Source organism: Pieris brassicae, chromosome 3 (assembly GCF_905147105.1).
Source record: "Pieris brassicae chromosome 3, ilPieBrab1.1, whole genome shotgun sequence".
NCBI classification, from domain to species: Eukaryota; Metazoa; Arthropoda; class Insecta; order Lepidoptera; family Pieridae; genus Pieris; species Pieris brassicae.
Window position 1 is genome coordinate 4,903,109 of NC_059667.1, and position 12,530 is coordinate 4,915,638.

The following is a 12,530-nucleotide window of genomic DNA, read 5'->3' on the forward strand; positions in this document are numbered from 1 at the left end:
TACATAATTAATTAGGTTTTTATTTAAAATAATAAAGTATCCAAAAGCCCGAAGCAATGAAAACATTTTAAAATAGTCTATATTTTTATATGAAGGCCAAACATTCGGAACCCATAGATTATATTAAAATGATTCTAGATAAATATTCTCGAAAAATTGAACGCAGCCTAATATAGTTGTATAGTCTAATTCTTTGTGATGTCACCTAAATCTTGGGCAATTTTCGCCTAAGTTTCGGGGATAACTAAAGGGATTGCGATATGAATATAAGAACGTCATTAAACAAAAGAGTAATAATGGGTAAATATTATTTCTCTTTTGTTTCTATGGGTTGGCTACCAAGCCTACTATGAGGTTAAACGAAAAACTGAGGAAAATCAGAGACATAAACAAGAATAATTAATCAAAATGGTTAGATGTATTATTTTTAAAATTCATATAACAATTGGTAGCAATAGTTACAAAAAAATTAATCTTACAGGTGTTTCAAATATTTGTGATTATTGTAGGTCATTATGTATTTGTAGTTGACAATACTGCGTCACTATTGATTGTAAATTTTGATTCAAATAGTCTGTGGATCGTCTTTATGAGACGCCATCTTAAAATAAAGTGAAATAGTTTTGGTAGCGTAGAATATTAAAAATCTAAAGTAATCTCGATTTATAGCCTAGCATTTGAGCTTAGATATTTTAATTATTATATTACTTAGTGAAACGGACCAAGGTATTCTTCTATTTTCATTTCGTTGTTTAATTTAAAGCTATGTGAATTAATTATTTACTATTTTGTACCTCTACATTTAAAGTTATGTGTATCGCTAGTTAATGAAAATTTGTGAATTTAGTTGGATTAGAGTCTAGTGTAAAATTGTGAGATAGATACTTGAAGCAGAAAAATTGGATGTCATCGATCCAGCGTCCGTTCAACTCGCGGATGTAACACGTCAATATACTTCTGAGGGCAGGGCTCAAAATTGTTTCATCTCAGTGTTGTGAAAGTGTTTTAAAGCTCAGTGGCCCATGCATATTGATTTCAAATTGACCACAATTACTCTTAGTGTTACAAATCGCTACATAAATAACAAATCTAGCGATTCAAACGAACAATACATTGTGAAGGACGATTCTTTGTAGTGAATGTCAGTGAAGAAAAGTGTTAGAATTTATTTTTTAAAGTTAATTGTGGTGGTTGCAGTTGTTGGTTGGTCCGAGGGTGTCCTCCTGATGGTGTGTACATCGCAGCATGTCTGCACTCTCGACGCCGGGCGGCGGAGGAAATACGGCGCAGAGCAAGCCGACGTCCGGCAAGCAAAAATATCAGAAATTGGACATCAATAGTCTGTATTGCGCCAACAGGGTAAGTGACCTACTTAGTTTGTAGTTTACTGCAACATCTTGATTTTCACCAAGCTTTTTATAGAAAATGTAAACTATGATCAAAAACAAACAATTATATTATTATGAATAATACTTATTATCATAAATAACTTGGTGAAACCTACAATGAAGTTAGTACAATACCAATCTATGTTAAATATAAAGCTTTGGTATTGACCAAAGCATATGCATGTGGTAATTTATCAGAGATGCTATATTCACATCAAGAATTTAAAGTTGGAGAAATATCATAATTTTCTTTAAAAGAAAACAAATAGTAATTTTATAGAGACTAGAAACTTACCACTTATCAAGAAAAAGAAAAATAAAGTTCATTGTCCTGTTGTAGAATACTATAAAGGTCAATAACTTCTTGTCTACTCTAGACAACTGTATGTGTGGACTCTGTTTCCGCACTTAGACGCTCAATAGGTCCATTGTGCCGATGTGCTCTAGACAACTTTGTCTTATCAATTAAAAAACATCTTGATTGCATCTTGTATGAAAAAAAAATTATGTAATATTTTCAGAACGAAAATTCTGAACCGTCCTCTGTAAAATCACAACTAAGCCGCAAACATGGAATGCAAAGTCTGGGAAAAGTGCCTTCAGCTAGGCGTCCCCCAGCCAACTTGCCTTCTTTGAAAACTGAAACTGGTCAGGATCCAAGTGCAAAGTAAGTGTAAATAATACTTGTGGCTTTTTATTCTATATATTTTTTTTTTAATCTAGTACATCTTTAAAGTATTTTGGTTAAATCAAATATTAAAGTACTGTATACTGAAATCTGCATTTACAATTTGTTCCTTTCAGCTCCGTTACTTCTGCTAGTACTACTGTAACAACGCCACCAACATGCACTTCACAGACTACGGTAAGTTTTTTTTTTTTTGATGGGTTGTAATATGAGCTAACATTTCTATTAAGACAAATATTTCTTCTGATATTCTTTATCTGCCTATAAATATATTTTTTTATTCATTCATAAATCAACAATTGTTTTGTAATATGTTTTAATTAAATGCTAATTTTGTATTATCTTCTTTCCCATCTTAACATTTGAGTTAATTATGTGTAAGATAGCATATAAAGTTGAGATGTCCATACCCAAATTATTCCTTATTATAATTTGTTAAAAAAAGCTTGACCATGACCATGTATATACATATTTTTTTCTGGGTCATGCAATGACTACAATGACTTTTGATGTCAAGGTAATATTATGTTCTGCTCATTAAATGTACAGTTATATTCTACTTTCATTTAATTGTGGAAAAATAATGATTTTATTTCATAAATGATTATAACCCTGTACCCATCTTTATAACTCCTACAAAAACCAATTTTGTAGGGATGTGAAATATTATTAGTTGTATAAGTTGTAAATACAGTTATTATTTTATTGGGAAGTCGGTAAGAAGCCTTCTGTACCTGAAAGAATATGTTGATTTTTGGTTTCATAAACAATAGTTTGAGAATACTGTATATAGTAAATAATGTTTGTGCAGACAATATCGAGCGTGGGTGCGGGTGCGGGCACAGCGTCGACCGGCGGATGGGTGTCCCTACCGCCACCCTCATCTCCACACTTCCGCACAGAATTCCCGTCGTTAGAGGCCGCTGCTCAACCTTCACACCGTTCTACAGATCATTCTGCATCCCAGTTGCAGCTCAGACCACAAAGTATGTATAATTATTAGTATAATATGTGTGAAACAATGATCTTCAATTATTAAAACACCATTTTAATACCATTAGAATGTGTATATCACACATATATATATATATATCACATATCTTGTTTTATTTTGTTGTTAAGTCATTGCATAAAAATACTACCTGATATTATATAACTTTATTATGGTATTATATATTTCATATGTAGTTGTTGATTTACGGGTATAATTATTACTGAATACATTGCTGTATTTATTTATTTGTAATTCTTAAGTACTCAAAATAGGTGGTAATTAATTACCAAATAGGAAATAACTTTGTTGTTATTAGTCCCATCTTTAGAGAAGACACTGATATGCTTGTGTGGATCACTGGCACAAACAAAACACTGTCTTTAGATTTACGCATGTATTTCTCATTTAAATAAAACTAATGAATAAAATTACTGATTTTGTTATATACAAATTGATTGTTACTATTTAACTCAAAAACTTGAATACAGCGGCACTGCCGATCAGCGAGTTATTTAATTAAAGTTTTTCGCGTCTATAGATATTTAAAAAAAAACAGTATAATTCCCGGCCAGTAATTAGGGTTTGTCGTAGTATCTGGCAAAAGGTAGATATTTATATATTGCTTTTTGTGTTGTAGCGGAAGGCAGTTGGACGTCCGGTGGTGCTGGCGCTGCAGGGAACGGCGGCGCACCCGCCGCACAGCCACAGCCCACACCCGCTTACCGCGCTATCGTGCCCTCCTTCGTGAGTACATATTTAAATTACCAAAAGACAAAAAGAACCCCTTTCACATATAAGAAAAGCAATTAGTCCACTACTTTCATATCACTCAACATTTTTTAAATTCATATTTTGCTGTATAAATAATGAATTTGAATAGTATGTTACTTTTACTTTAAGAGTTTTTCAGTTTTTAAATACTATGTAAAGAATATTGTGAAATATCTTTCAAAATATTATGTAACCATTTTCAATACTTGATACTTTTACAGCTGATGAAAGGTAGCGCTGGTAGTGGTCTTGGAATGGGATCCTTGAACACACTTCGTGATAATAGGAGTAATGTAAGCAGTGGAGGGAATAATTCGGGGCCCCGGAACAACCCGCGGCCCGCCGCTACTCCCCGAGCTGTGGAAGTGATTACAGCAAGACCCATCCTCCGCGATGAACAAATATCGTCTCTTGACGATATTTCGCGGGACGCCGGGTGGGCGCAGCACGATGACATTGATTATGAGTAAGTATGCGGCCAACTAAAATTACCCTGATTTTCGTATCAAGTTTAATTATATGAATAAAAAATACTTTTGAATAGTACATTTTATCGTTAAAAAAGACTTTGATATTAATGTTAGATTTTGCCTTAATATAATTTATTAGTATCGTTTAATTAACAAGGAAATAGTAAATTACTAATATTTAAGGCATGGCATATGATAGTATTTTTTTTTTAGTATAATTAGATTTATGAACTCTATTAAAAGGATGTCATTTTACTTGGACAATCATAAAATTATTTTTATTTTCAGTCAAAAACTGGATTTCTCTGATGGTGAATCTACACCTGCCCCGAAAACCAGTAGCAAAAATAACCGCCCCAGTATTGAAGTCGATCGTATTGATTCAAAAATACAAGATCCCGATGAGGAACAGCTCTGGGCCGAAAGAAGGCAGAAGCAGAGTAATGAAGTAGCTCAAGCAGTTGCCCGTGCAAGACAACGAAAGGAAGAGGAACAACGACGACAAATGAGAGATGTTTCCACACAAAAAGATTATCGGGGAAGAACTGATAGAAATCGCAATGACAGGGAACTTGATAATAGGGAAAAAGATAGAATTGACAGAGATAAAGAACAAAGAGACAGAGATAAGGAGCGCTTAGACAATAGAGATCGCGATCGTGTGGACAACAGAGATCGCGATCGAGTAGACAACAGAGATCGCGATCGCGTAGACAACAGAGATCGCGATCGCGTAGACAATAATCGCTATGAAAGAGATCGCGATCGTGAAGGACCAATTGAACGTCGGAATGAAAGAGAACGAACTATTGAAAAGGAAAGAGAACCACGTGATCGTAATGATAACAGAGATCGTAATGAAAATAAAGATCGTAATGATAACCGAGACAGATTTGATAGAGAAAGGGACCGCAATGAAAGAAATGAACGCGAGCGAGAATTTCGTGATCGTGATAATAGAGATTACAACCGAGAACGCGACCAATCTAACCCTGCATTTTCTAAAACGTTCCAAGCTAATATACCTCCTAGATTTTTGCGACAACAGCAGAATCGGCAACAGGATGACCAAAAAGGATGGGCGTTCACGGGCAAGTCTGCACCGAGAAGACAAGACCCGCCTGGATATAATGCGCCAAGACATGCTCCGAATAATGGCCGGCGTTCATATTCAAGGTAAACTAATTTGTTTATGATATCTTGAAAAATTTAATTAGTATCCTTATGTCCTTTTGATAAATATTTTTTCGGGATAAAATTAAGAGACAAGTCAATTTATTAGCCAAGGTAAAATTGTTCTTTGAGTAAATTCCAATAAAGTGCCAAATATAATTTTAAATTAAACTCAATAATTATGAACTACCTAAATACTTATTTTCTTTCTTTTTAGGGACTATTCTGATCGCGAAGATGAAGTAAGAAGAGACAAAGATGTTAGTTCTGGCCCACAATGGAGATCAGAAATGCAGGATCAGGAAAGAAATTCTAGAGATTTTGATCGTTCTACTTCTAAAGACCACAATGATCAGAAGGATAGAAGAAATGATTTAGAAAAGAAACCATACGATGGTGTGTCTGAGAGTAGTAGAACGGCAGCTGAAAAGTTAAGTGAAGTTTTTGAACGTAAAAGCATAGGTCTGTTTGAGCCATTTGCCTCTTCAGACACTCCAGTTCAAACAAAGGCACCTGAGAGAAGAACTACACCGCCGTCACATGTTGCGTCTCGCGATTCCTCTGAAAAAGATTTCGGTAAATCTTCATGGGCAGAAGTTGCCAAAGAAGATACAATTGCAAATACTTCTAAGTCGCCAATTGATAAAAATATGATTGTGCTAAAAGAAACCGAGAAAGTATCGAGAGCATCCAGTTACGTAGAAAATAAGGACATTCAGCCTTCAACAGTGCCAGCACAAATGCCACTACAAAATATATCTGCACATAAAGTAGAGCCTGATGTAACCCAACACTTGGTTAATAAATACCCAAGTAATGCTTCTTATAATTCAAACTATGTTCCTTCTAATCAAAATATTCCTTCTAATATTCAAAACCATAATAGTTCTGTCAACAATCCTCTTCAACCCTCTTTTACTGAAACTCAATTGTTTCCTAAGTCAATACCTGCTCTAAAGACTGACATTCTTCCTAATGTACCACAAGTACAACAATCTGTTAATGAACATATATCACAGCATAATGTTAAGCCCAGTCTGAATCTACAAATACCGGAAAAGGAACATGAGTCTGAACCTAAATCTGTTGCTGCTGACCAAGCTAATCTCAATAATACTAAGATAATCGACCCACAATTTGCTGAAGTCCAAGGAGAGCCTTTAAAAAGATTCACGGATGATAAAAAAAATGAGAGGTTTAGTAATGAAAGCCTTAACAAAATTCCTCATAAGGAACCCATTGAAAGAAAGTCTAGTGGCTCTGGATCTGAAAAGAAGGGCAGAGGTTTTGCTAGTGGTGGATATAATGTATATAATAGAGGTTGGGGTTCGAGGGAACCTCGCGGACGTCGATCAAACCGAAGTTCGCGTTCCAACAATAGGGCCAGTGAGTCTGACGGCTCAACCGACGCAGAGCGGAAAGATCGACGTCGTGCACCACGTAGCCCACGGGGCCCAAAAAAGCAAGACAGAGTTGAAGATATTGCAAATGCCGCTCCTGATCCAAGTCAGATGTCTTGCGTAAATGATGTTATAGAAAACAGAGAGCCTTTTGCACCTCGCGGGCAGCCTTCTCGTCGCGGCAGAGGAGGTTTTCAAGGCACTTCAAGACCTCCGGCGCCCGCTAAAAGGGTTACTGGCTATGGCCCTCCTAATACTAAAAGTCCCTTTAGCCAAGCTAATCGAGTTAAAGATAACGAAGATATTAAAGATGGAGTCCAGGATGATAGAGGCCAAAGTAAACGTTCTGGACCATCTAAGGGACGCGAGCGTCGTCTTAAAGGCTCAGGGCCTCACAGTGGTGAAGATGAGAATTGGGAAACAACTTCTGAACATTCCGAGAGCGGTGGAACCCGTAGATCCCTTGGGAGTAGACAATCTGGACTATCTCAAAGAGGAAATAGAAACCAAAACTCGAGTAACCGACAAGGCGGTCGAAACGTTCAAGGTGCTAAAAAAGAAGTTTTACCTGACAAAGGAGTTGATGTCACAGAGCCTATGTCTGACCTCAAAATGTCTAAAAACGACGAGGTAATCGATGATGGCTTTCAAGAAGTACGCAATAAGAAGAATTCGAAAGATTCTCGCGGAGCTTCTGCAAATGCAAAGGAGGAAAATCAAAACGCTTCTAAACAGCCCCGATCACGTTCTAATCAAGGTGGTGGAAGAAATGGGTCATCGACTCGTAATTCTAACGAAAAACCTAACCCACGGGGATCAGTGCCAGTATCTGGTAAACCCAATTCACAATATGATAGGCCGCGAACAGCTAATTTAGCTCCTCGGTTTGTGAAACAGAGACAGAAGCAACAAATGGGTTTGGCCTCCAGTTTTCTGCCAGATACAGGCGCAGCGCCACCTCCTCCAGCCGTTAATGCCTGGGATAAACCAATTTCGCAAACATTGCGCGGAAATATTGAGGAACCCGTTGAAGTTGAAAAATCAAGTCACTCAAGTCAAAGAAGCTCACCAGGTGATGCTCCAGTAGAGGCAAAACCATCTCCACCTACAGTCATTACTGAGAAAACCGGTGTTCTAGATGGCTCAACCCCACCAGTTGAAACAATTATATTTGAGAATACTAACTACAAAACTCCTCCAGCTGAGGCCTTAAAACCCAAGTATCAACCAAGTATTAGCACAGTGAAATCTCAAGAAGAAGTTGCCAGTGAAATGGAATCAAGAGCCCTGCAGTTCAATGGCGATGTAAGAGCCCGACCAAGGTCCATTCAAGAGATAATGGCCGAGTCTGGTAGGCCTGTGACTGAAGCTGAAGGTTCTCTAAGTCTTCCAATGTCCTTTGATTCATCTCAGAAAGCTGAAGATTCATCTGACATGAAACTCGATTTTGCTTTTGATTCCGATCTTGGACAATTAACAGAAGAGAAAGCTACAAAGTCACTAGGCTTACCGCGTGGCGTTCATATGAGTACATCGAACACAATATCTCCACTAGCAGCGGATCTGAACTTAAAAATTGCTAGTGTTAAGAAAGTTTGGGAGATGCCTGCTGTAGTTGAAGGTAGTGAAGACCTTCAGTTTGCTGGTTTTGAGGAAAATAACGCAGATACAGGAGCGCCACCTAATGTCTGCAAAGTTAAGCCAACTCAACAATTACAGTCACCCCCGCCTCAACACTACAATCATGTCGGATATCCGGGAAGTTATGGTGGATTGTCTGTACCTTCCCCGCCTGCTGTTCTTTTTAATTCCTCCCAACAGATACTGGGTTCTTCACAGCAATTGCCACAACAAGGTGGATTATATGGAGCATTTTTAGATCAAACAAGGGGACAATTTGGTGGATTTCCGGCAACCCCCTATGGCGCGGGTTCAGCGACGCCATACAATTATCAACCACCCCCAGACATGTTCCAGAGTTTACAGAGTCAATACAGAATGGTCAGTATTTCAAACATAAAAACACTAAGCGAACGTTTACTTTTCTCGTTTTCAATACTAAATTGTAAATATAATTATGTCCCTTACAACAATCCTATATATCGAAACTATTTTTGTTGTTAATAACAGAAATCTTATAATAGAGTAAGTAATCAATTTAAATTATTTTAGGCCGCAGCTGGCGGTGGGGCTGCTTTTGGTCAATCTGGTCAGTTGGGAAACAGTCCCAGCACAGTCCTTATCTCAAGCACATCTAATTCTCTGATGTCTGCAACCGTCAAACCGTCTTCGCAGCAAATTGGGGCAATTGGTGGGTAGATGTTTCTTTATTATAAAATTGAGATATGAAACAAATTAGCCACAATTAATGTGAAAATTTTATCTACTGTCATATACTTATAATTTTTTTAACAATGATTTAATTCCAAGTGAAACAAAATTTTGTTGATCATAATCGTACATTACTACTACAAAGCGCGAATAGATTTTATAATCATCGAACTATGTGTTTTAATAAAACTAATTGACCTCATTTTTATGTGTATTCTTAAGTTTATTTTCTTATTGTTATACCAAATAAATAACTACAGGAAGCAAAGGAGGAGGTGTGAGCGGCGTTGGCGGAGTAGGTGGTGTCAACACCTTCCAGCAACAGTACCTAGGTTACTCGGGTCCGGTGGGCGAAGCGCCCTATTCCCTCCAAGGCCTACTGCCCAGGCCTGCGCCCCCTGCAAACTCATACTACTCTCCATATCAGCCCCCAGCTGCCCCAGCTCCTACATATCCATTACAGTTTACTCAGCCGGCCCAATCTAACGCATTCAGCTCGCAATTCCTATCTTCACAATTGCATGTTGCAGCGGCTGTACAACAGATGCAAGTAAGTATTATATAGAATATTTTGCATTGTACTAATCTCAACATATTCTATTTGCTTGTTTTAGTTGTTCTTATGTATATATACAAAATCAAAATGTATAAAGAAAATTGAATCAAAATTAAATAGAAAATAATTTAAATTACCCAATTCATCTAATCATTTGACACATTGCGCGATATAGTTCTATCACGTTCTGGTCACTTAGCTTTAGAGTTATTAGAATGTCTCTACCCTACTATTCCGGCCAGCATGACTTGTATCGTTATGTACACTATAACATTATTTGGTTTGAGCAGTAAGGTTCTTTTTTTCTTCGACACTATCAAATTGAATATAATGAATGATACAAGATTAAATAAAATTGTAATTATCTTTGCAGCAACAATACCGCGGTCCGATGCAGCAGCAGTACCCCCCACAAGCGCGCCCTCCACCTCAGCAACTCAAAAGCCCATTACATGAACATGCCAACGGCTTTGCCTCCCTTTGTGAGGCTGGCTCTCCTACACCCAAGGGGGCAAAGCCAAAACCCCCTCACTCACCCCCACATAAATACCACGCTCCACCCCCACAGCATCCTCCCCCTTCACACACGCCACACCAGCATCATCATCAACAACATCAACAACACCAGCAACACCAACAGCACCCGCAACAACATCAACATCAGCAGGTAACAAACTGACTGGTATTTCTTTGTATATGTTTATATAGTTTGACCAGATGTGCTTGTCCATTTTAAAGAATTTAAAAATACTTGTATTACTTTTGTATATAAAAAATACAAACCCACTTACTTGGTGTGTGTTTCAAGTAGCCTACTTATGGTAGTAGTAAGGTTATGTAAGCTTTATAAACAAAATATATACATAACAACAATGCATATATATTGCGTAATTCGCTACTCTCTATTAGCACAGCAACATTCTCATTCCTGCAAACAGGGCAATGAGTAGTTCACATAATAAGCAATCAGTATTTTCGCATATAAGCAACTTGGCAACGGCAACGGTCGGGGTTGCGGCAACAACGCCATGCGTACGATGCCGCAGCGCTACCCGGCGCCCATACAGCGACCGCACGCCGCAATGCCGCTTTACCGACAACAGCCGCCGAGACACCACGCGCCACGGCATAATCTCTATTATCATCATCCACCGCGCAGTAAGTAGTCTTTTATATCATATTGGCCTCAATCCATTGATAACATGGACACCAACTTCCGAAACACTCGTAACAGATAATCTCCAAATTGTTGAAAACTCCTTCATCCATTCTAAAAAAATATAGTTTTCGTACAAAAACATAATGTAGACGTCTCAAATACTGGTAGGTATATAATAAAAAATATTTTCTTCTAATTGTTGTTTGTTATATAGAACTTTTTTTATATTTTTTTTAGACGGCAACGGTGGCGGCGATCAGCAGGCCCGCTCTGGCGGAAACACGCCTTCTGCCACAGAGGAATCTGTGGAGGCACCGCCCCCAGCCGACGCGCCTGCGCCGCAGCCTGCTGAAGTCAAAGCAGACTGAGCGCATTACGGACGACTTCTTACTCAACGCATGGTCACCTCTTACTTTTCATTCGATTGGCAGAATGATCGGTCCTTTAGAAAGGATTTATTAAATGAAACGCGCTATTGGAAACTGCTACATCTGACGCACTGTGTTGGGTGTTAGTTTCTGGTCATATGATTGGCAGAATGAGTGGCCAGTATTTATATATAAAACGTAACCGGCTGGTGTAAAGACTGCCACAACAACTTTATGGATTTGTGGCATTATTTTTGGTAAGCCTGCCACTGCCACGGTCATAAGTGTGTGGACTAATGAACTTTGACACTTTTATTTTATTAATATTTTTGACTTTAAATTAATATTGTGAAGTGCCGTGCACGCCGACGTTCGTATGCACGCGCTCGCATTATATAAATTCTGAGTTTCGGAGAAATCCCGGCCGGCTCCGGTGGCCAGAACGAAGGTGCTTCCTTTGTTTTCGGAAGGCAACATGGATCTTGAGCCTTGAAGAATTCTTCGGATGGTTGGAAATAGTGAGCAGGGCAAGCCATGCTATTCGCTTTTTTCCAGCGCTCAGGATCCGCGCTGCTAACCTCAATGTAAATATCGGCCGGACACGGCTGTCTAATTTGACTGTTATTTTAAGTATGTTAAGTAATCGCAGGTCGGCTTCAAGATGCCGAGACCTCTCACTAGTGAATATGTAGCCACGGTTTTGCAACTGACGATGATATAAATAATGTTAATGTAATAATGGAGCAAATCCGTTTGCGCTTGGACATCAGGCCGGTGCGCTTTTGCGCTCCATGTATCATAATCGATTATTATAGTATGCGAATAAATATTATGACCGATTACATTTTATTATTTCCCCTCAGTGTTTGTGTATATTGTATTAAGTCAACAGTTCTAGAATTAAATAGAAAAAATACCCGCGTAAAAGTATTTAAAGTGAACAATTTTAATTACTTTATAGTACCACTAAGAGCCAAATTATTAATCATTTTTTTCTTCAATTTAGTTCGAAGTTCACCTATAGAAATCAATAGTATGCAGTTATAATCTATAATTATTACATAAATTATGAAGACACAAATCTTTTATATATTACCTAAAACAGTACTTTTAACTGAATTCAATGTTTCTAAAGTGTATATATAGTATAATCATCAGTAGTAATTTTTATATAGACAATTTGCAGACTAAAAATGCATTTGTTTTTGCGTGACTTGAGGAAGCTGGACCCA

At 37.8% G+C, this 12,530-nt stretch overlaps 1 protein-coding gene across 2 annotated transcripts; it reads left to right on the top strand.

The window, feature by feature from the left end:
* The first annotated feature begins 563 nt into the window (after positions 1 to 563).
* On the top strand, positions 564 to 12,138 carry LOC123707746 (protein PRRC2A-like). 2 transcript variants are annotated; one of them, XM_045658069.1, is made up of 14 exons: positions 564 to 726; positions 1,198 to 1,359; positions 1,910 to 2,055; positions 2,193 to 2,253; positions 2,888 to 3,062; positions 3,708 to 3,814; positions 4,063 to 4,307; positions 4,600 to 5,487; positions 5,702 to 8,885; positions 9,057 to 9,195; positions 9,476 to 9,765; positions 10,145 to 10,438; positions 10,758 to 10,929; positions 11,168 to 12,138. In XM_045658069.1, exons 2-14 carry the CDS (start codon positions 1,246 to 1,248, stop codon positions 11,296 to 11,298), a joined length of 5,946 nt encoding a protein of 1,981 aa, XP_045514025.1. In that variant the 5' UTR covers positions 564 to 726; positions 1,198 to 1,245; the 3' UTR covers positions 11,299 to 12,138. The 2 variants fall into 2 exon arrangements, with proteins under 2 accessions (XP_045514025.1, XP_045514026.1); XM_045658070.1 differs by lacking the exon at positions 11,168 to 12,138 and having other exon boundaries at positions 10,742 to 10,882.
* Positions 12,139 to 12,530: the final 392 nt, after the last annotated feature.